Below are 19826 nucleotides of genomic sequence, written 5' to 3'. Positions count from 1 at the left end.
GCACATCTGAGAGCTGGTGCACTTAACCAGCACGTCAAACAAAAAAACAAAAAAACAATCCAAATCAAATAAAACATTGTTATCGAACAAAAACAACAAACCGAGGAGACAGCAAACCAACAAGCATGGAGCTTTGAGATGTTTAGCATTGAGATCATACGTATAAAGATTGTAAAAGGTGTATACGCTTCTATTTGTTGTATTGCAGCCTATAACAGTGCATTACCTATACTGAATGGCACATGTGAAGCGGTTTCAGACTTGCCATAGTGTCAGTAGATAGCAGCTTAGCCGATCACAGTATACTCACCTTCTCAGACACAGGGCCTCGGAGATGAATGGTGAAGATACAGCACCTTCAGATGTGAAGGACTGTTGGTGTACTGCAGACATGAAACAAAAGTCAGTGGGACGAAGCTCACCAGGGGGACACAGCGACCTAATTATTCAAGTCTTCACTCTTTCTGTCTTACTTGCTGCTCTTATCGCGGCTCAAGCTGCCAGTAGCTCGGTGCTACAGAGCGTTGGACGTCAAAAGGATCAAGTCTTCTCTCAAACCCTTTTCAGCCTCTTTCAGGTAACAGCTGCTCCCTGTTGCCAGGCGGAGAAGGATCCACCCAAACACACACTTTAAACATATGTACAGAGGACCACACAGATGTAAATGCTAATCTTACTCACACTGCTTGAATATTTTTTTCAAAACGCTGCACGACAGTGGCCGGCTGCTTGTTTAGCTGCTTTCAGTGGAAAGTTCAAAACTCTTCTTATCGTCCAAATCAAATTTTCTTCTCTGCTAGGATGAATTTTCGTTTGACGTGTGGTGCAACAGAAGCTTAGGGCTATCATCACTCACTGCAACGCAACTTACATGCAAATGCACTATTGTGTATGTAAAAAAACAAAAAAGGAATACATTTGCAACATATCAGCTATGTATACGTAGAGCAATGATGTTACCGTCTCTTGTTTGTTTTGCAGATGCACAATAGCACATAGGATGTTACGAGTGTATATGTGAATCTATGAATATAATTGTGTCAAGCGACTTTTTTTATTCCTACGGTTTATACCAAACAAGGTGAATTCAGATGAAGGGAGGTATTTGAATGTAGATCCTTTGACTCTGTAATGTACGAGCAGACAGTGAGGCTGCTTTAGCACTGAAAGTAAAGCTCAGGATAAAGAAAGTACAGTACTTGTTCTCTGCAGGAACTAAAACTCCTCAAAGACAACCGGTTGGTTTTATTCTGTTGCAGACTAGCGGGGCTGTGCTAAATAAAAAAATAAATAATTGTACAGCTACAGGATGTACAGCTGATAATGTATGAAAATGTATACATAGATTTGGAATTCCCAGGCTATATTTTTGGAGAATGTGCTGTGAGAAAGACGAATGGCAACGAGGAGTGAGCAGATAGAGTGAACATGTTTTGTCTTCTGATCGATGCAAAGAAGTGTTTTTTTGTTTGTTATATGGACAATCGCCGGTCAAACGTTCATACCCGGTGCAAAACCAAACCAATGAACTTGGCTCACACACGCTTTGTCGCCTATTAGGTAAGAGCCAACTCATGTATTCTGTAAATGTATTCACCTCACTGTATTCACTGGTAAACGGACTATAAACATTCAGCTTATATCGGTGTTACTTCATTGCAACTCACTTTGTAATTCATGCGTGGTCCCTGGAGCGTGTGCGTGTGTGTGTGTGTGTGTGTGTGACTGACTGAGTGTGTAGGTGTTTGTTCATTGTGTCCACCAAGATACACCTAACTGAAGTCACAGTGACTCGTCCAAACAACAACAACAAATGTGCACTGATGCCAACCAACCACTTACTGTTGTGCACCATCAGTAGTAGATATAGCTCAGCGTGGCTCCTTCAGGTATCGGACGTCTGTTGTGTGAGATTTCAAACACAGTGGGTCTCTGCTGAGGCGTGCAGGGCCTGCTTCCTCATAATGGAGGCAAGGGTGTGGGTGAAAGTGGAGATCAAATGGCCAGTAGAGGGAGCACACCAGCATGAAGTTGTTAGCTCAAACAGGGTATCTGCAGAACCCTTAAATAGATGTATTAAAAAAGCCATCTATTCAGTACTGTCTTGTGCTTCATTGAGTTTCAAATTAAACAAAGATTAGCATCAGGAAATACGAATAAAAAATTATATACTATATTCAAAGTGGCATAGCCTAAAGTTAAATTGGGCTTAGTTAATAAAATGTAATGATTTGCATGTCACTTTTAACGCTATAAATTCTAGTACCTATGAAAATGACTTATTGACACTAATAAATCAGCAGGTACCGGTTCATAGTGATATCATGTGTGAGTGAGGAGAGAAGGAAGGTTCGATTCCTCTGCACCGTCAAACTGAATCCTTCTGCAGCGAGTACCAGAAACAATGACTACAGTTGTGTTTGTGATCACACGGACATTTAGGAGTTTTTCTGTTCTGCAGTGCGCTCGATTTTAGTTTTGTAAAAACTCTCACTGTAAATGACCATGACTGTGTAAATCAAGGCAAAGCCAATCTGTCACCTAAATAAAAGAAGCTTGAAGGAAACTGCTTGTGTGTTTTTGCTTTGTTTGTTTGTCACGGGGATTCCGCAAAGATTTCTGAACGGATTTCCATGAAACTTTGTTTAACATTGTGTGTGAGATAAGGTGTGAGACAGTTTCACCTATTTTTAAGGGAAGAGTTGAAGGATCTTGATGAAAGAAATTCAGGCATGTTACAGCCACAAATGAGGTTGAGCAATTCGGTGCAGCCAGATCGATTCTTGGGCCTTGAGGGAGGAATTCACTCTATTACTACTTTTCGGTGAGATGCTTTTGGACCAACACACAAAAAGGACAAGGGCAGCGTGTCTTAATGTATAAAGTTAAAGTTTTATTTTTATAGGCATACACTGTACATTTCAGTAAACTCCATTTTGTTCATCTCTGTTGACAAAGATCTCATTTCAAAGTGGGAATTAATGTTTCACAAATGAAGAAGGGAGCGGATAACAAATCTGGACGTATATATATAAAAAAAAAAAAGACAAAATGATAAATGATATTTTACATTCACATGTGGGGGACTTGAATATTTGGTCAAACTTTTAGTTTTTCCCATTGTTTAAGCCTTGCAGAAGTTACTCCTCCACACTTCTTCAGTCTTTTCTCTGCGTAGAAACATTTGGCACTTGTATACGATTTTTTAAGGAAGACATTTAATCTGTGATTCGTTCATTTGTCAATTACTTGCCTCGCAAGGTGTGACGGATTCAAGATCGCGTAAACATGATTCGAAATGTTGGATGTGCGCATTCGTTGCTCAGAGTACCAATCAGGAATAGGTTGGTGTGTTAAAAAATGAAAAGAGGGGATGAGATCTCTTCACCATCGTCCACAGGTTACATTCAGTCAGTCGGTTTCTCGTCTGGTTGCCTATTTTTCTTTTTTGTTGCAGAACAATGATATAAATGCACAATAACTTATTTTACCATAGAGATGTGGCGGAGAGGCCGGCCACTGACTGGGGTTCACAGGGGAACACACACCGGTCAGGTTCCTCTGAAGAGGGTAACACAACACTACGATACAGAGTGACTGTGTCTGACTGAAGCTAATGCTGTGGCTAACACGTTTAATGGTTTGATTATCCAAGAGACAGCACATGCATTTCACCGATCATCGTCGGGTACGAAGTAAAAGCTTACGTTACGTGTCGAGAGGTCAAACAAAAGCCGGTCTATAAGTACAGTAACAAAACTGCTGAGAGAGATTAACACGTTGCATGATGGGTATTCGTCACCTCTTTGCTTTGACAAGATGTAAATGAAGGAAAATGTGCAATGTGGATTAATAGTATTTCCACTGTAAATGGTTTCGTTTCATAAGCTTGGCGTGTACAGTCTTGCGGGGGGTTGATGGGTGGGGGTGGGAAGATGAGGAGGAGGGAAAGGCGACAGCCGTCCTTGATGGCGGTGCGGTGTCTGCAGAGCAGCGGCACCTGCAAACCATCAGGGAGGGACTGTCTATTTTTGGAAGTGCAGCGGAGAGGAGTGAGACAGTGAGTGTTTGGAAAAGTCGTCAGCGAGACGTGACACTGCAGAAAGGGTAAGAAGCGTTAGGTGGCCATGGAGCTACGGGGGACAGGCTCAGGAGGTTGGCGCCTGGTGCAGCTATGTCATGTCCACCTCCCTCTCTATCCCCACGTACTTGAGGGCATCAGCTTGGCTGTATCTGTGGAGGAAGAGGAAACAAAGCGTCTTAAATATGCCACATCTGCAGACAACACACGATCATAGTGTTAGTCCGCCTTTCTTTTTTTTCTTTGTCCTTCGTCTTTTACTTCGAAGCTGATGGAGAGTCACGAAAAGGCCTGTGACTCTACCTGTAGTCGAAGAAAAGCTCCTCTCCTTGCAGGATCGGTCGTTTGGCAAAGATCCCGATGCGATGGTCCCCGTTAACCATTACCACTGCAACGGCAAGACAAAGACAAACGTCACCAAGTCTTTTAATCCACGTTACACTTCAGAGCAGAACAACTGAGACGGTCTCACCTTTTGCGTAACAGTTGGGATTAACTGAATGATTTGCAAAGCGGATTTTGTTCCCCTTTCGTGTGGCGTCCACAACATAGTCTACTGAGAGATACCCACAGAGTTTAGGAAGGATTGCTTAACACACGGCAGGCATAGGGCTGGACTATATTACATTACATTTCATTACATTTAGCTGACGCTTTTATCCAAAGCGACTTAAAATATAAAACATGAAAGGGGTATTGGGGAATACTTGCCATTGTTCAAGTTGAAAAGGAAGCTGGACATGTATTTGTCGTAGATCCTGCCACGTCGGTCTGCCTCGTCCTGAGAGATCAGCTGCACACACACACACACACACACACACACACACACACATAACACTGTCATCTATCTGAAAGCTCGTAAGCAAAATTATGTATCTAATATCTGACCAATCAGCGTGGCCTTGCCTCTCCGCAGTACTCTGAGATGAATTCATTCTTCTGAACAGGCTCTTTGATGAAAGTGCCCCACCCGGCGACATCCGATGGAGCCAGCAGCAGGTGCTAAAGAGGAACAACCAATATGAGTGACCTCAAACATAATGAACGATTATAGATGTTTTAGCTGCTGAGACCTTCAAGTGTCCCCTTTGTACCTTTTTCAGGCCTCTCTGGATGCTGCAGTTCTTGCAGGAGAGCACTTTGCTGTCCCATTGGTCCGCCGTGCCGCAGGTCATGCACAGATCTGGGTCGCACTCCCTCACAGCCAGGTAGCAGGGACACTGCTTGGTGTTACACTGAGTCTTACACCTGCAGCCTGGGAAGCGGTTCTGGCCTGGAAAACATTCAGAGCCAGCGCTGCTCAGAAAGGTGCTATGCAGAAATATGATGCATGACTGGGCAGAACACAATGTGATTATGATGGATCGGTTCCATCTCCGAATGCAGCTGCAGCAGAGAGGAACAATGGCCGTGAGACTCAATGGAGACCTCTGCTGGCAGATATGCTGAAATACAATTTTGCAGAGTGTAACACAACACCCTCTGGGCAGATGACCACAACGATCGGGCAAGAAAAACCCAAAACGTCTTTTCAGGAGCCTCTGGTTGTTTAAACCGTCCACAGCGACAGCTCCAGGCGGCGCTTGTCTCCACTGCTGCGGCGCTTTCACCTCCCAAGCTCAGCCTGTGTGAGCTTTGTGTGTCAGTATCCTCGAGCACTGAGCCTGAGTCATGCTGATGTTGGAGATGAGGTTGTATATCAGGCTCGGAGCCTGACACATCCCTTTGATTCCCCTCCAAGTCTTTTAAAGCACGCACATGTGCGACCAGGGGCTGCTTCCTGTTTGGCCGCAGCTCTCCCCTGCTACGGGAAAAGGCGAGGTAACGTTCGGGTAAGGAGGAGGAGGAGGCGGGGGGGGGGGGAGAGAAGGTGACTGGACCGCAAGTGATGCACAAATGAGGCAAAACCAAACCAAAGCAAAAATGTTTACCTCTTCTAATCCCCGCTCTCTGGTGTAAGCTCCCTAGAGGGCGAAATACAAAATGCATTCCTCCACCGTGTGGTCATTTTGGAAAACACAGTTCTGGGTCATTACTGCTGCAGCGAATGCCTCATTGTGAATGCGGCACTGAGTTAAACAGACACCCACCTATCCCCGCCAGAGGACAGCTTCTCCTCTGACTGCTGCCAGAATACTGCAGAATCGTTTTACATTCTGCTGCCCTGCTCTACTGTGGCCTGGCAAACAAAAAATGAGGTTTTTAAAGCTACTGGGAGCTTCCAGTGGAAAATGTGGTGACAAACAATTTTCTTTCTGCCGCACCAGGTCCAACAGGCTCCTTCTGTGTGTCTACTTCTTTGTATTTGTCTAAAGGGAAGATGCACACAATAAGTGAGAGACAGGTGAAACAGAAAAGGTGACACTCACACTCGTGCTCACACTGACAGAACTTCTCGCAGAAATTCTGGGTCATCACACAAGGGCAGGAGCTGTCGCACGGATGGTCGGGGTGGTCACATGGTTGGTAGTTGTACACCTGATTGGAGGAGTTATCTGGAGCAACAGAGGACAAAACCCTCAGACTGGCACAGAAAGCCGGTTTGTATTTCAGAGGGCAGTGTAGTAAAAGTCACGCGGGGATAATTCAGTGGGGGGGGGGGACACGCACCTTTCTTCAGCTGAATCTTCGCCCATAACCTGCAACATCAAAAACAAACACCAGGGGGAGGATTTACGTGAGAATCCTGTTCCACACCCGCTCACTTTTCATCTTCTGAAGACACCAAAATATTGATTTGACAAGGAAAATGTAATTTAATGTAATTTCTTTTTCATCCTGCCTGTGTTTCCTTTTCTTCTTTTGGGGCGAGATGCCTCCATCCACTAAAGGAACCCGATGGACCAGGACCTCCTTCCCTGCGAACTCGTACACCTGGGGGGGGGCAGGGGGTTAAATGTCATGAAACAACATCACATGGAAACGTTAGGTTACTGCTGTGAAGTAATTCAGTTCCCTTTTATTCTAATGATGTTGTGTAATTTACCGCTCAAGCTGAAAAGCACATTGTCTCGATTACGCCACACAACATCTCTCCCCCCCCACCAACCCTCCTCTGTTATCAAATCTCCACTGCAGAGGCCAAATATACACAAACATCTGCGTGGACACACACACACATACACACACACATACACACATCGTCTCCTTGCTGCCAAAACCCGGATTTGGCCTCTTCCCGGAGACGCAGACAAACATAATGATGCAGCTGGTTTTAGCATTTCCACTTGATTAAGAAGTGGGCGGGGCGTTCTGGATAGACGGAGGGGAGATGGACAGGCCAATACGCCAATGAGGCTGCTCTAACGTGTGTCTAAGACAGGGGTTTTCAACCGGTGGTCCACGCTCCCCTGGTGGTCGGCGACGGCATTACAGGGGGTCCGCAAAATTCGCTTTGATATTTCAACACATTTCCAGATTACTCTTGAATATCGTGAAAAATATCTAAAATAATAAAAATATGTCTAAAATAATATAAAGGTGCTGGTGATCATGAGGTTAAACTTAAGTAGGCCTCAATTGTTTGTGTGATTTTGTATGATATTCATTTGTGACATATTCTGCATTACTTTGTCATCTTCCCTCTTCAGTTGTAGCCCCAGTTTATGTTGATTGTTAGGGATCATCGTTACTTTAACATTCTCTCAACATGTCAGCTACATGTCTGTACATTTAAGTCATGAACGTTATATATTGATGTACATATGGTTCTGAGATGCAGTACAACTACAAACTGCATTTTAATTGTTTTCAATTCTTAAGCACTGAAAATCAACCGTTTTTGTAGTTTTTACACAGATTTTTCTAGATTTGTTTGAGGTTTTTAAATAAAACCAACATGGAAAACCAAATGTCAAAACGTCCATAGGCACACGCGTGCGTAGGCACATCAGTGGGCTGCAGATTACTTTCTAGTCAGAATGGTGGTCCCTGGGACAAAACCAGTTGAAAACACCTGGTCTAAGATATATCAAAAAATTTGTTTTATCTGTTTCGTTATCAGCTGCACTGAGCTGAGCAGTTTTTAAAAAAAGAGCTCCGAGATCTGTAATATGTTGTGTAATATGAGTGTATGAGAGACGTCACATCTGGAACGCATCCCTGTTTATGGTGCCACATGCCATTCTCTCTCTAGTCCGCCCAATTATCCACATCATAAAACCACACGCACAGGATGCATGTTATTACGCTCCCACTGACGCAGACACAACGGAAATCAGCGACGCAAGATTGTATCGTTCCGCGTTTCCAAACCACCATGCATCCCTTTCAGAATCACTCATTTTCCACTGTTTATTTTACAACAAGTAAAGCAACTGATTTCTCATAAAAACCTATTGCTTCTACTTTCTATTCCCTTGTTTGAAGTGAGATTCTTTTTCTATTTGTGCTCGACTGAAGCTTTGAGAATAAATATCTGTCTCCGGCTTTTTTCTCATTCCAGCATATGGCGTTTTAAAGGGGAACTCCCCACGTAGTTTATACATCAAAGTGCGTTTTCAGGTCTTGGGGAGTATTATTGCTCTTTGTGAAAAAAGCTGAATAAAGCTTTTTTTGCTCCTGAGGGACGACACTTGAGTTTTTCTCTCCAGCTGCCGACATGTACTCGCAGTTGGAACTGTTTGGTTTCTCCGTGAAATTGTAAGGTCTCGAACTTCCAATATAAGATGCTTTGAGATAATATATATGTTAACTAGACTGCTCCTCATTACTGCCTCACAATAGCATGTCAAGGCTAAACTATAACACACCTGATCCAGTTCCTTAAGTGTTGGCAGTCAAGTTGCATTGTGGGTAATGTAGGCACCAGGTTTTGACAAGGTTACAGAGGTGGAATGATAAAATCTGCGGAGAACTCTTGAGAAGACTGTTTTGCACAAACTATGTGTTTCAGTGGCAATAACAAACGTGTGATGGGAAAATCTCAACTTAAAACTTAAAAAACAGGATTTGCTTGGATCTATGTCATACAGCAATAACAAATATCAAATTATTGTTTTTTTATATGGTGAATGTATATAGCAAAATATTTGTTTCTCTTTGTGCCAGGGGACACAAGCTGAGAAGGGAAAAACTGAAAAAAACGTGCAGACATTTCACCTCCTTGCAGCTCTTGGTACCGATGAGACGCGCGATGGAGCAGAAGTTGTTGAAATATGTTCCGTGCAGGACCCTGAACAGCGACTCCTCCGCCCCGCTCCACTGGACCACACAGCACGGCTGCTGCTCGCCGTCATCATCCCCTGGACGCAGCTTGGTGGGAGTCTGGCACCGTGAATGACTCTCTGTTTCGCACAAACACACACACACACACACACGTAGATATACACAAAAAACAAACGTCAGTATAACTAACTAACTACGCTCGGCAGACGGTTTGTTTCATATTTTTGGAACCTGCACAAATGCAGCAGCACATGCAAACACTTTTCAATTCCTTGGTCTTGGCAGCTTTTCATCTGCACACATACACACACGCACACAAAGTGACGCACACACAGGCACGTGCACACACACACACAGTACACAGTACTCGAGGGACCATGGGCTTTGATTGAGCTTTTTTGGATATTCAGGACGGATGCTTGCACACCCACAGCTCAAGGCAGAGAGCCTAATGTTGCTTGGCAACAGGCAGAATACAGCATTGCTGCGGCCACACGCTCCACCACAGAGCATCTTTATTAATCTGCTCAACAATCTGTTTTTTTCCACATTATCTCAAAACATGTGAGAGAGAGAGAGAGTCTGCTGAGTCACCGGCGAAGCGTGAGCGGCTTCCAAAACTAACAGGGACTCCGAGTGAGGCACTGACGGCACAGAAAAACAACCTGAGAGCTCCGGGAGGGAGGGCAGAAGAGAGATAAAGATCCACAGGAGATCGCTCTTATTTCCCTCCCACAGCTCACCACATGCAGATGTCAATAGAAATTAAAGAGACAGAGAAAAAATAAGGGCCACAGTAAGAGAGGGGGGGGGGAGGGGGCAACGTGTTTGTGTTGGGTCTGAAGCATGCAAAACTAATGGTCGGTTTATTTTGCTTGGCAAGAGAAAGCTGATATTGAGAGGGGATGGAAGAGGGAGGCCGGACAGAGCAGGATATGACTTGAAAGCTCTCATCCCCGGCCAAATTTCACTTTTCTGAAGAGCTGCAGTCAGCCTTCCAGAAAGGAGGACTATGTTGGGAAGTCATATGATGCAGCCACTCACAGAGTCATACAGTGACTCAGAGTCTCAGTAACACCTGAAAACAGCTCTGCCTATAGTGTGTGGAAATACAGACCACACAACCTTTAATGCATTATAATAAGCATGAGTGATTTTCACTTTTAGCCGTGAAAGTAGATGTCTCATAATGACACAATTTTCAGTACAAGCTAATACTGCACTGTACCTTCAAACTAAAGCTGAGTCTACAGCATAAGAACTGAACTAAAACCTGTTTTTCCATTTCTTGTGAAATTTTCATGTCTAGACAAAGCACCAGATGGTTTCAAAAGCAGCTCCTCACTGTGTTCCCTTGTGAGATCTGTACCTGAGGAGGAGGTGGTCTCATGGTCACTGTCGCCAACTTTGCCTTCCTCAGTGGACCCGGACGGTCCGGCACAGCTGGAAGCGGTGGAACGCTGTTGCTTCCGACATCGGCGAGACCTCTGGGGCCGTATCATATTCTGATCCACAAACTCTTTAGCCCCTTTCTTCAGAGGAGTAGGTAGACAAAGAGTAAACAATGAAAACCTCGTTGTACAGAATGCATGGACAGGGTGCAGGATTGTGAGCTTGGCATGTACCTGTAGCAGGAAGCAATCTGCGCCACACGGCTCAGTCACCATGCGGATCTCCTTACTCTTCCTCTTGTAAACATTGGGCGTAGCATGGAAAGCTAAAAAGAAAAGAAAAGACAACAAAATTCTGACTCTATTGTGCAACAGGTTGTTTTATAGATCGCAACTGTCCACACTGAAACTCAACGTGTAAGAAGAGCTCAAATATCAGGGAATCACAAGAAATGATAATAAACACAACAGAAGCCATTACGGTGGAGGAAACAGTCGTATTTGAAGCAACGTCTGCAGAAGAGTGTGTGGAAGGAGTGTAAGGACTGCTCCCGCTGCACCGACTTTGCAAAGGGTCCGTCCAGGTTGGGGGTGCAAAGTGGGGGCAGCTTCACCAGGCTGGGGGGCTCGAGGAGGTCCTTGTACCTGCGGAGGCGACAGGGAAAACTTTCAGCGGTGATGAGTATACTCATTTGAAGTTGGTGTGTCTTCACATAAAGCTCTTTCAGATGCTGATGCAAGTGCTCCTTTGAGTCAGAGAGCCTGAGAGCGAGCCACCATTATTACTTCCCTCCCTGACAGCTTGCGTCGCCATGGTGAACTCTAAGCAACGGGGCCTGTTCGGCATTGTGAGTCGCGGAGCCGCAGTTCCACTTTGCTTTTCTTACTTTTCTTTCAGCTCCTCTGTGGTGCCCTTGTACGGGAACATGGAGGCAATGGCCGCAAATATCTTATCGCCGGGGATCTTCTTGCTGCCGCACAAGTCCCTCACTATTAGGAGACAAGACAATAAGAGAGCAGAGTTGGACCACAATTCAGATTCACAAATACTTTTACACATTTTTGCAAAGGAGCAGAGGGTGTTCCCGGTTCTCAAGGCCGCTCAGCGATAACATGCTCTGAAGGCAGCTCTCGTGAGAACAGTGCAGTTGTCTTTCTTTTTTCTGCATGTTTTATTCATGGGCCCTTCAAACCGTGCACGGGTTTGACCGCGTGCTCGGCTGTGCTTCGATTTCACTATCGCTTAGTGTTGGAAGTGTTTGTGTGTAGTCCAGTTTCTAATAAAGCCTGGAACGAGAGGTCATTCAATTGTGTAATTAGAGACGGGACATATCAGTGTCATGAACAAACAAGTTCCCTCAAAAACACACACACACACACACACACACACACACACACACACAGTGCCCATGCAGGGACACAGTGGTTGCTTTAGAGTAAACAATGCCAGCTCAAGTGCTGTTGGGACAGGCCGACCTTGCGGCAGCTGTACAGTGTTGCAAGAGGAACAGTGTCGCCCTTGTTCGCCCTCTTGTGTGAACTCACCCTCCGTGGTGCTCCTCCTCTTCCTCTTGACGAACGCCACGCTCCCAGCTTTGGTCTCCTCCGAACCCTCCGCCGAGCTCCTCCTCATCGCCCTCTCCTCCTCCTTCTTCCCCACCGCCTCCACCACGGCCACCGCCTCCTCCTCTTCCTCCTCCTCCTGGTCCGAGTACTGGCTCAGGGCCTCCACCAGCTCTTTAAAGACCTCGTCGCTGATGAAACCGCCCTCTGGGACACGTCATGTGAGAAGAATGACACAGCGTGAACCTTAGATAGATATATCCCCAAAAGGCTTCCAGAGCCAAAGCTACATCATTAGCATATAATGAACCCAAGTGAAGTACATCCGAGCTTGAGGGGACACGCACCTCTGTCCCCATGCACGCCATCGTAGTTGTCGATGAGTTCCTCCAGGAAGGCCTCGTCCTGTTCCAGCACCTCATCGCCCATGTAGGGGATGTTGTGAAGGAACGTCTCGTCCTCCACCTAGGACGCAAAGACTCCCATCAGGACAGGTACGTGACGTCCTGATGCTGCATGATAACCGTGCTACTTCTGAAGAAATATCAAATTTGTCCGTCCGTGTGTCATCGCCTTTGCAGATGAGAACTATGTATTTTCATAATAAAGCGTTTATGGAACAACGGGAAAATCCACTTGTAGATCGGTGTCGGTTGATTTTCAACTTCCAAATAGGAATCAGGTGAATGAGTGAAATAAATATTGTGAAATACTGTGACTGCATTGCCCCCAACTAGGGTTGCAAAGGGGCGGAAAGTGTCCGGTAAATTTCCGGAAACTTTCCATGGGAAGTTAAGCTTGGGAATTTGGGGAATTTTGAAAAAAAACAAACTACTCAAATGAAGCGCTGAGCAATAAAAACATCATTCAAAACTCTATTTTAAAGATGTATGGAATGCAGCACACGCTGCACGTTGAGTTTCAACCCTCCACTGTGCATTCTTCCATCACATGCACAGATAATTCCCAGCATCCTTCACACTACAGCACTATTGAGGCCTACTGTAGTGTGCAGGACTAGTCAGGTAAGATTCAATGATATCACTGGGGAAAATTTATTAGCATGCTGATTGAGGATTGTTCATCTGTTCATCTAGCCTATTTCAATTCATTTATCCATCAATTGTAAAACATTTTCACAGACGATTCCAATTGTTTGGCTAACTATTTATATCTCTGGCATTGCATTAGTGCTTTTTTACAAAAAAATGTTCTCATCTTATTCTACAGAACAATGCCACATGCTCTATCTCATGTGTGGAGACATTTCACCCCAAACAATGTAGAAGGAAAGGCTGTGTACATTTGCAAATACTGTGCAAAGACCTATGTTAAGAAGGCCATAAAGATGCAGAAGCATATAGTCAAGTGCCAAAAGTTTCCTCAGGGCTCAAATCAGCCTATAACAAAACAAAATGTTTATACTTATGTCTGTATATGACAAGGTAAATACAGTTAGTAAAAATTATCCACACAATTTTCAGTTTATTCCCATTAATTCCCGTATATTCCCGTTAATTCCCGTTAATTCCCATGGAAAGTTTCTAACTTTGAATACTCCCGGAATTTTGCAACCCTACCCCCAACGCAATGTGAGTTACTTCATACCATGAAGTTGTGCTGCAGAGGCGACCAGGAGTACATGAAGGGGATTCCTGCCACTGTGGACAGGGGCCTCATGGCGATGGCTTGAGCTTTGAATCCTGGGAAGCCAAACTCCACCGTACACATCTGTAAAAGAAGAACGGTCAGTGACCAGACACTAGAACAATCCTCTGCGATCTTCCAACTATGTAACAGGGAAAATAAACCCAGTAAAGCCAGTATAGCTAAGCCTGGCAGCATGTGGGAAGCGAATGATGCTGTAATACTCTCAGCTTGTTATATCATGAGCTCCTACAGAGTCACATACCATACCATCAGATTCTGACACACAGATAGATTTTGGTATAACGCCTGACAGGCAGGTGGGAATGTGAGCAGAGGAGTAGAGCTGGTGAAGTGGACTCAACATGATGGACATGACACTCATGTAAAAATAATAATAGGCATGACTAGAAAGGATCTCAGTAGAGTGCACCGCTCTGCTGAGGCCCAACAGTCTCCTTTATGAAACCGCATTTAAATTCACTAGATCCAGATATTTATTTGGATCTGCACAGCATTCTATAAATATCTGTCTCTGACACGTATTTGATTTTTCCATCAAGATCCATGAATTATTTTCAGAGAAATCTATAAAAAAGTTAAAAAATGCCAACAAACGATACGAAATATGCAGTTACCTCCTAGGTGGAGGTAATAACTAGTTGACAGACCTGCTGGTGCAGGAAGATGATGACACAACGGTACAGTGCAGGCAGGAGGAGGGTATTTAAGAGGTTGTGATGCAACAGATAGTATTACACCCTCTTCAGCACACACACACACAGATGCGCACACACCTTTTTTCCGGCCATAGCTCCACCAGAAGTGGAGAGAGGTGCGGGCTGAATCCTGAGCTTGGACCACTCTGTGTTCAGGAGATTCGTCTGCTGCTCGATCTTCTGTCTGTTGGACACAAACAGGCTCTGGAAAACAAACAGAACAAAGTCAATGTCACACGTGCACCGGGCACACAAACAAACACTGCGAGTGCTGCATATAAAACACACACACACCTCCTGCAAGGAACCATGCAAACAGTAACAAACCCAACCGTTCATTTCAGTTATATGGAGATGTATCTCTATCTGTGCTCACCCACCTTGACCGCCTCTGCTTTTTTAAGGCGTTTTAATTGGCGTAGGCGCATGTACTCTGACTTGACCCTCCGCCTCCACTCCAGCAAGCTGCGAGAGTTGGCGAGGGAAGTGGGCTGAGGTCTCGGGGTCGCTGGGGCCGCACCAGAGGCAGGGGCTGGGTCTGCGGCAGCTGCATCCTCCATGATGCTTCAAAAAAAAGAAAAGGTCAAGAGATGCTGTGTGGTTGAGAAATCCAACATCACCGGGTACAGGCTGCACTGGCATTAGGTGCTGAGGTCAACAAGAGATTATTTTTATCGCAAAAAGTTGAAAGTCAAATTATTTGTCATTTTCAATAATATTTGGTCTACTGACAAAACTTTATAAAGTAATAATGTCACTGTTTTAACCAGCCTACAGAAAGCTGTGTTCATATTATTATTATTATCATAATAACACGATAGATAGATAGATAGATAGATAGATAGATAGATAGATAGATAGATAGATAGATAGATAGATAGATAGATAGATAGATAGATAGATAGATAGATAGATAGATAGATAGATTACTTTATTCATCCCCGAAGGGAAATTAAGTCGTCATAGCAGCCGGTATATTTGAATACAATAAAATACAATACAATAGAATAAAATAAAAAATATTGAGGTATAAAGAATAAAAATAGAAACACAAGATAAATAGGTAGATAAGGTGCCTTGGCAAGATGATGGTAATAGTACTGATGATATGATGGTAATGTTATTGTTAGACAGTATATAAAAATAATGATAATAATAATAACATTATTTCTATAGCCCTTATCTGAACAAGGTTAAAAAGTACTTTACCAAATACAGGGGGGTAAAGAGAAAAAAACAAGACACATAACATAATAAACACAACATAATAAACAGCATAAATACTTAATACAAAGATATTAAAAACAAATATCTGATAAAAACAGTAGTTGTTATTGGTATTAAAGATGGTAACGAGCTGTAATTCAATGACTATATATAGTAAGTAGGACGCTCTCTTCCTTTCTGCTTCTCACTGATGCAAAACTTCCCCTTTCACTCAAACTGGAAGCCTGTTCCAAAGAGCGCCCCCCACTGGTGGCAAAACAAAACTGACGTATCGTGTTTTTTTTTTTTAAAGCTTCCACACACACACAGATGCTTTAAACTGTCCAGAGTCTCCATCTTCCTCTTCATCATCATCGCCTTCTAATGTCGCGGCGACAATTAGCAAACGGAAACACCACGCGCGTATGAATAAATAAAGTGTGAGTGAATGTGAAAGCACGAGGAGGAGGGGGGGTGGGGGGGCATCCACATTGCTCGGGAGTGGGCGTGCCTCCCCCACCGAACCAGCACGAAGCGGAGCAAGAGAGAAAGTGCGTAGTAACAATTTCCACGCGTTTCACGATCTCCTCGGAGAACACGAACTTCTCTACGGGAGCCGAGGCGCGATCGGAAATAAGTGTAAATAAGAACCGAGCGGAGGAAGCTGCTACCGTGCGCCTGTCTCCTGTCTCCTGTCTCCTCTCTCCTCTGTCCTCTCTCTTCTTTCCTCTCCTCTCTCCTCTCTCCTCTCTCCTCTCCTCTCCTCTCCTCTCTACTCCTCTCCTCTCTCCCACCTCCTGGACGGACGATCCATGCACACTCGTTTCCAGCCTCAGCTCAGGACAGTGCAGCAGCAGCATCAGCGACCAGCAGCAGCAGCATCAGATCCGTGCACCAGCTCTGTGTCCATCCCAATGTGCCACCACTTTAAACAGCGCGATCACAGCACATGATACCGCAGCGTCTACCCCCCCCCCCCCCAGTGTCCACCCAGTGACTGCATATATAAATCACCCACCCAGTCCACCCAGTGTCCACCCATAGACTGTATATATACAAGTCAACCCGCCCAGTCCACCCAGTGTCGCAGTTATTAAATACCTCCAAATCCACGTCGTGCGTCCTGCTTGCGCCTGCAGCGAGTCTCCCCCCCACTCCTCCTCCTCCTGCTGATCTCTCTCTCTCTCCCTCTCTCTCTTTCTGGATCCGGGCGGCTCAACGTGGTTATACACCGTGGATCTGACGCAGGAGCCCTCGGGATCTCTCAGGGAGAAGCAGCTCGTCCCTCCCGGGCCATGGTGGTGGTGCTGGTGGTGTTGTTGTTGTCGAGCTCGACCCGAGCAGCAGCAGCAGGGTGACGTCTTTATTGTGATCGCAGCCTTTCCCTCAGCCCGCGAGGATTTATTACTATTCTGCGTCCTGGGAATAAAAAAAAAAGAGAAAAAAGTAGCGTAGCGTGGCGTGGCGCACAGACATTCACACACAACCACACACACACACAACCACACACATACACACACAGGCACGCACGCACAGGATCTGATGCAACTGTGCGGCCGCGTAGTAAAGAGCTAGATCGCCATTTAAACACTGCGTTAGCTCTCTGGGTGCTTTTTTTTTTTTTTTTCGGTCGGCATGTGATCTCTCCTCTCGGATGAGTCACGTCAGGACACCCAGGCAGAGTGAGACACTCGCTATTAATACATAAAACCGAGCTACATTCATTTTATAATGATAATTTTTAATTTAAGGACTAAAAAAATCCCTGTTTATTAATATAATAAGCGCATTCACTTGAGAGTACAACCTGTATTAAAGTTATCTAGTGTTGTCGTTTAAACTGATTATTATAGGTTAAACACTGATCAATAGTTTTCTAACATTCCTGCAGACCTCTGTGCTCAGTCGGACGGTAAACAGCTCAGGTGTAGTTTCGCTATCTGCCTCCCGGGGGCGCTCGACACGTTTTACCCATAGGTTTTACCCAGGATGAGGCTGCTCAGGCCACTGATGTTGTCACCGATGACTGCTTCACGTGCAATACGATTTTATAGAACTCCAGGTGGAAACATCGCATCAAACTACGTCTTGCAGCAAAAAGGAGAATTGTATAAATGCAGAATTGATATTGAAATATACGATTTAAAATCGGTTGTGCAGATGATAAACACGTAAAGTAGTCTTTGAGTTCAATGGAGCACGTTTTAGTTCTTTAACCTGATTTGACCTATACCATATGATCTATAAAAAAGCTAATTTTTCACATAATTACATACAAAATAAATACTAATTATCTTTAATAAGTCAGGCTGCTCACAGTTTGTGCCACTGCACAGATACAGAAGTTGATATTGTGCAGAAATCATCACATTCTGGTTCAGAAAATATAGTGTTTTTGGAGCAGTGTCCTATTATCAATCTATTTAACCTGAGACCGAAAATAAAGCAATTACCTAGTTAAGATAGATGCATTTTAAAGATAATTATTTCCACAGCTGAGCTATAAGTCCAGCAAATGTATCTAATCAATATTTGTAACACAAAAGCCTACGATGTAACTATATTTGTATTTATTAATGTGCATCCATTAAGGATATAAATGATTTAGAATGCAAATTTATATTCATTTTCATTGAATACCTGTTTGTACACCAACCTAGATTTAGGGGTTACCACAGTAGGAATTATAGTAGTTTCCAAATACAATAATAAACCCTAATATTTGCTCACATTACAACATGTATAAGTCACTTATAACATGCTTATATACTACTCATTACTGCCAAATATGGGTGCTAAAATGAAAGCGTTGCATAATATAAATAAAGGTTTATTAATGCATAAGTAGACATGGGTGCGTTGATAGACAAACCTATTTTCCCTCTTCACATGGATACATCTTTTCCTGTTCTACAGAAATTCATTGGTGTATTACCATATGACATATTAGCCTTCTGCAGTTCCCCGATCTTAACGAAAATAATACATTTTAAGGATATTTTGCTGTAATATATAATCATGTGTCACTTCTTCTCATTAGTTATAAATATGTGAATGCTTGTTATTCTGTCAACACTTTCAATGATCCAATACATTGTCTAGTTCTTTTTCCAAAATAAACCTCTTAAGGATTGAAAAAAAAACAAAGAAATGCTGCTTCTCTGACTCACAAGATGGCACTGTTCAGTTACTTTTTATGATATGACGCAATACATGCTCACATACATGTCTAACTTGGATAAAGAAACCTCTCTGGGAATGTTTTGGTGTCTTACAAAGAAACTTTACAGCTATGCAAACGTGACCTGAGTGCCCCTCTCTCTGATCACTGTGTTGGTGTTGATCTCTGACTCTGTTGTTTATGCTTCGGATTTCTCCCGGTTATTAACTATGCATTCAGCAACCTAAAGTATCTGAGATGATACTGCGTGTGTGGCGTGTTTATATTTTTTATTATGAAGTCTTCTAACACTGATACTGAACAGTCAAACAAAAGCAAACAGGAAGATAAGCATGTGACGAGCGACGCGATTATGGGCAGGAAGTTTTTAATGTAAACTGTGTGTTTGACTCTTGGCGGCTGTCATTGGGACTCACTTTCAAGTATGTTGAAGGTTTTATGATCTGTGACTTAGGAAAATTCACAAACATGGACGTCTTAAGTAGTTTAAAGTAGAAACCAACTGGATGAAATCAAGCTAACAATGCAACGCTAACTTAAATAAGTGGTTGAATGCTATCGTTAGCTGTTGTCTAATGGTAGCTAATGAGCTATCAAATATATCTTTAAACCTTGAAACAAGGAAATAATCACAGTTGGTCAGACATTCAAACGTTCACCCCGTGAATATGAGCTGTGTCCCAATTCATCATTGCATCTTTCTGATGAACTGCAAAGACCAGGAAGGCCGAACCGAGTTGAGACAGTCTCAACAGAAGCCCTCCATGATCGTCCCGCCCTTATTGCTGTTGCATGGTGACAGAGCGATACACAAGCAGTGGCATTTTGTTGCTTTCCGTCGTCATAACCAATGGTTTGTCACTGAAGTGCAA

The 19826-nt window shown here is 43.9% G+C and overlaps 1 protein-coding gene across 3 annotated transcripts; it reads right to left on the bottom strand.

Moving 5' to 3' along the window:
* Positions 1–3976: 3976 nt before the first annotated feature.
* On the bottom strand, positions 3977–17349 carry ezh1 (enhancer of zeste 1 polycomb repressive complex 2 subunit). Of its 3 annotated transcripts, none has more exons than XM_061090484.1 (20): positions 16875–17349; positions 14948–15131; positions 14646–14771; positions 13810–13932; positions 12549–12666; positions 12184–12408; positions 11526–11628; positions 11120–11283; positions 10873–10964; positions 10617–10779; positions 9182–9366; positions 6864–6955; positions 6692–6720; positions 6451–6576; positions 5176–5354; positions 4988–5083; positions 4793–4874; positions 4554–4637; positions 4385–4469; positions 3977–4233 (listed from the first exon to the last, which is right to left on the bottom strand). In XM_061090484.1, exons 2-20 carry the CDS (start codon positions 15125–15127, stop codon positions 4173–4175), a joined length of 2313 nt encoding a protein of 770 aa, XP_060946467.1. In that variant the 5' UTR covers positions 15128–15131; positions 16875–17349; the 3' UTR covers positions 3977–4172. The 3 variants fall into 3 exon arrangements, with proteins under 3 accessions (XP_060946467.1, XP_060946465.1, XP_060946466.1); XM_061090482.1 differs by lacking the exon at positions 16875–17349 and adding an exon at positions 16568–16711; XM_061090483.1 differs by lacking the exon at positions 16875–17349 and adding an exon at positions 16568–16711 and having other exon boundaries at positions 4554–4634.
* Between the last annotated feature and the right edge of the window lie 2477 nt (positions 17350–19826).

Source organism: Limanda limanda, chromosome 17 (genome assembly GCF_963576545.1).
Source record: "Limanda limanda chromosome 17, fLimLim1.1, whole genome shotgun sequence".
NCBI lineage: Eukaryota > Metazoa > Chordata > Actinopteri > Pleuronectiformes > Pleuronectidae > Limanda > Limanda limanda.
The sequence above is the reverse complement of the archived record's forward strand: the minus strand, read 5'-3'. Positions and strand labels throughout refer to the sequence as shown.

Bases quoted from the DNA above. Each gene is read 5' to 3' on its own strand.
- ezh1 (XM_061090482.1), bottom strand. From the start codon at position 16,587: ATGGATCGTCCGTCCAGGAG. The intron at 10,965-11,119 runs GTAATGGCTTCT...TTTTCTTTTTAG, and splicing joins ATACGACTGTTTCCTCCACC to CTTTCCATGCTACGCCCAAT. The intron at 10,780-10,872 runs GTACATGCCAAG...ACTCCTCTGAAG, and splicing joins CAGATTGCTTCCTGCTACAG to AAAGGGGCTAAAGAGTTTGT.